Raw genomic sequence first — 4,252 nt, 5'->3', positions numbered from 1 at the left:
CTGTAGCTATAGCCATGTATTGTTCATATTGAAATAATGAGTTATTATGTGCATAGCTGATTTGCTTCTGTTTTTGTAAAAAAAAAAAAAAAAATTCAGGTTAAAGAGATAGTTGTGATTTTGTAAAACAACAAACAAAAACAGTACAATGGTAAATTGGGAGTTGGTGTTCTACCAATGCCCCAAGTAGTTAGTGACTTTGTTGGGTCACAAAATAACCACAACTGATCGAGGCGTACACTTAAAACTAATATATATTTTTGTCTAGGTTGAGTAACTGTTGCCCTGTCTCTGTCCACAGCAGCACTTTGGTTATGTTCAGTAACTCATGTCTGTCTCTCCACACTGGAGGCACCAGACAATAACTATGGAGACTCATTCCACATACAACCCCCCCTCATAACATCCAAACTGCTGGTCCTTAGCATGAGCAGTACAACAACCTGCATGTAGCCTGAGTGTGTGTGTGTTTCTGAGTGTGTGTGTTCAGTGACGAGGCAGACTTCAGAGGAGTGGACTCACGATGTGATGGAGATGTTGGTGGCTGACATGGGGCTGACCTCCTTCCCCTCCTTTGTCTTCTGGAGTGTGAGCTTCTTATTGATGGCCTCCTCTTGCTCCTCTTCATCCTGGACAGTACGTGCAGAAACAAACAAACAAACACACATACACACATACATGCAAACAGTACATACAGCAAGTCAATGAGAGGTTTGGCCTTATAGTAACATGTTTTTTTTTTTTTTTTTTTTTTTTTTTTTTTAAATTTTATTTTAACAGACATTGCTCCAGATAACAAACCGTACATCAAAACATGTAACAACAAACAACTAAACAAAACGTAACGGGGGAGGGGGGGATGCAAGGGGGGGGTGGTAACATGTTGATGACTGTGCAGTGCAGTTGGTTAGCCTCCATATGCAGTCGAGGGTTCAGCTCATGTGTACATGATAAATGGACTGCATTTATACATCTCTCTTCCAGTCTTTGTAACATGCAATACAAGTCAAAAATTACCCATTCACACACATTCATACAGAGGCTGCCATACAGACCCACACTCACACACTGATCGCCATGGTCAACATCTGGACTGCAGGGGTTTGGGATTGATCCACCGACCCTTAGGTTGTAGGGTGACTATCTACCTTGTATCCTTACACAGCTCCCCATAGCAGGACTATGTTTGGTGATCCACCAGCCAAAGGGATCCCTATAAGTCCATCTTTTATTATTTAAGGTACCCTTGAGCAAGGCACCGAACCTCTGGCGCCGGACAAACTGGCAACCTGTTTGCTTAAACATATCTCGGTATATCAGACAAATGCATGTGTGTGTATTGTACTGTGGGAACACCTGTACTTCCCCTGGGGGGAAAACAAAGGTTCATCTTCATCACAAGTAATGACCACATCACCTTCTCACCGTGTCTGGTACTATGACAAAGTTATTCATTTTAAGTTAAGCATTTCCAATGACCAATATCTTTTTTCTGAAACTTTCAAAACGTTGATTTTTATTTCCACCTCAAATTCACCAACTTTTAAGGATTTAAAGGACCCATGGAAACCCTGCACATTGGGGTTAACACCTGCCCCCTGGTGAGGGATAAAGAGCTACAAATAATCTTATAAATTCAATATAATATATACTGACCTGGCATTATATCAGTTATATAACAACAGCCACTCCGGAATGACCTCAAACATATCCCATTCATATTCACTGTCTTCTATAAGTAATAAAAGGCTGGCTGTATGTGGGATTGAGTTTAAGGTAAACCCTTTTATTGATGGATGTTGTTGGTGTATAAAGCCAGGATGTGTGAGGCTATAAAGAAATACTGTACCTTAGTGAGCTCCTGGGCATTGGCCAGGTTATCCACAGCGATGGCCAAGAAAACGTTGAGCAGCGTGTCTGGTTATTTGTGGTCTGAGAAAAATATCAAATGATCAGTGGCGAGCCGTCAGGGCCCTCTGAGGGCCTAAGATATTTTACAAAATAATATTTAAAAACATAAAAAAAAAAAAATAATAATAATTAAAATAAATAAAAAATAATTTTCATCAGTTTTACCAAAATAACTTTATTTGAACTGTATTTAAAATAAAATTTCCAAAGAAATAAATCCTTTGAATATGCCTATTCAGTTTATGTTGGAATGTGAAGGGCTAAATGAAAGAAGCTCCTTTGACTGTCTCTGCAAGTTACTGTGAAGATAGGAGCTGATTGGTGGTCCAGCTATAAATTCACAGAGGGCCAAGCTATAGTAACTCAATGAGAGAGTAATGTGAAATGACAGTACAATTGACCAATCATATCTTCCCTCTAAATGGGTGGGCTTTATTAGCGCGGATTTTATGACAAGTTCCGCCCGCTGTGAAGTTTATGCATGTGTTATAACAACGGGTCAAGCTAGGCGGAGGTAGCTAATTAGCATACATTCGTTAATGATGTTTCACGTCAGTGGCAGTGTTGACATCGTTTCGAAAAAAATGTAACCGAGTCATTTTCAAGATTGAGTTACAATGATAAATTGGAGTGGCAAAGGATCAGCTGACCCCGCCATCAAGTACTTCATCCAAAAGGACAGGAGGATGGACATTGTGTTTAAATGATTTGATCATCAAAGGTAGGCCTAAGTAATTTTCAATGTGGGCCACCGTGCCGACTTAATTCATTTTTAATTGTTACTTGGCTGTGGTTGCCTTGTCATGATAGGTGTTTATATAAATCTGAATAATGGTCGAAGTCTTGACTGATGATGTGAATTTATTGAAATCTTCAATACCAACAGTCAAGTCTTCGATCCTTATTCGGAGGGAAATGCAACAGTAAGAGCTTGTGCCTCTTCGGGGGATGCTAACACATAAACTTTATCCTTTACTTTCTCCGTCTTTATATGTAGATATTACTTTTCTCCGTTAATCTTTGCTCCTTTTCTCCGTCATATTGTTTCCATAACAACAACAACTTCCAGTCAACAGCGTAAACTCGCCTTCAAAATAAAAGCATGTCCATACAATAAAGGAAGCCAAGCCAAATTACATTTAAGACATATATACANAACTAAGTGCTGGGAACTAAGTACGACAAAGTACTTGGTTTGAAAGCAGCTATATATACAACTGCAACGAAAGTAACAAACACAATGCAATATCCTTTTCAATTTCAAAGAACATAAATTGGGTTATTTACAGGTGTTATTTTGTGTGCTGTCATTGATGCGTTTTGCACCCCGGGCCGTTGTTTTGATATTCCGCTGAAGTATACGCTGTGACGTAATAACTCTTTTTCTTTTTGAGGGCCTAGGTATAAAAGCCACGGCTCGCCACAGCAAATGATTGATACACACAGAATCAATGTACAATTGCAGCTGTTCTTCAAATGAATGCTGCACACTTTCATTGTGGCTGCTTGAATGCCACAAACGTGAAGGATACAGTTTCCAAAGAGAGTGAGAATGATGAAATAAATGGAGGTGAACATCCCCCCTTTAACGCCCCCCTGGGATTCGATCCCATGGTACATGACTGCGTTCCAGTCCTCCCCAGTGAGGATCTGCAGGGAAGACACAGGCTCAGGGTTTTAATCCACTTCAGTTCAACAAGCAGAGCAGGGGGGGGCATGATGGAGGTGACCTTTACCTGGAACACGGTGAGAATGGCTGCTGGGAATGTGTCAAAGTGTGTTGTCGGCGTTTCATCTTCAAAATTAAATCTGGAGGGAGAAAAAAAAACAGTGTTTGAATGTAAACCAGATTTACAGCCACATCCCAGTCAAATTCCTACCTTTATTTAATGCAGGGGTTCCCAAAGTTTTTCAGCATGAGACCCAAAACAGAAATGTTGTGGTCCTAAGGGACCCAAGCTCAAAAAATGTCATGATTTTCCATAATATCTACAGTTATAAACAAAGAATGCAACACACCATGAATTTAAAATGTAAATGAAAATATTTATTTAATTATAAAAGTGCATCGCAGCAATTAGGTTTCTCACCATAACAACCTTCCCTTTGAGCTTGCCCAGAAAAAAATAAGGATCAAAGCAGAAAGACGAAACATGGGACGTGCAGTCAAGTATATACAGTACACATTTCAATTATCAAAAGTGCAATATTAAGTTTGTTGCTAGCTCAAAAACTATGTACACACCATTTTAAACTATTTTAAATGAACAAAGAACAAACATGTTGTAAACAGAAAGGGACAAAACACTAACTGAAGTACAGTGAAGTGTATTCAGTTAAT

At 39.3% G+C, this 4,252-nt stretch overlaps 1 protein-coding gene across 1 annotated transcript; it reads right to left on the bottom strand.

Moving 5' to 3' along the window:
• Positions 1-501: 501 nt before the first annotated feature.
• Positions 502-3,720, bottom strand: LOC104949409 (voltage-dependent N-type calcium channel subunit alpha-1B-like; the record flags this gene model as incomplete). The annotated part of the gene is made up of 4 exons (XM_010775767.1): positions 502-629; positions 1,850-1,917; positions 3,444-3,561; positions 3,648-3,720. Coding segments are annotated over 4 exons (370 nt in total), but the record flags the coding sequence as incomplete, so codon positions are not given.
• Positions 3,721-4,252: the final 532 nt, after the last annotated feature.

Source organism: Notothenia coriiceps, unplaced genomic scaffold (genome assembly GCF_000735185.1).
Source record: "Notothenia coriiceps isolate Sejong01 unplaced genomic scaffold, NC01 NC01_scaffold00016140, whole genome shotgun sequence".
NCBI lineage: Eukaryota > Metazoa > Chordata > Actinopteri > Perciformes > Nototheniidae > Notothenia > Notothenia coriiceps.
The sequence above is the reverse complement of the archived record's forward strand: the minus strand, read 5'-3'. Positions and strand labels throughout refer to the sequence as shown.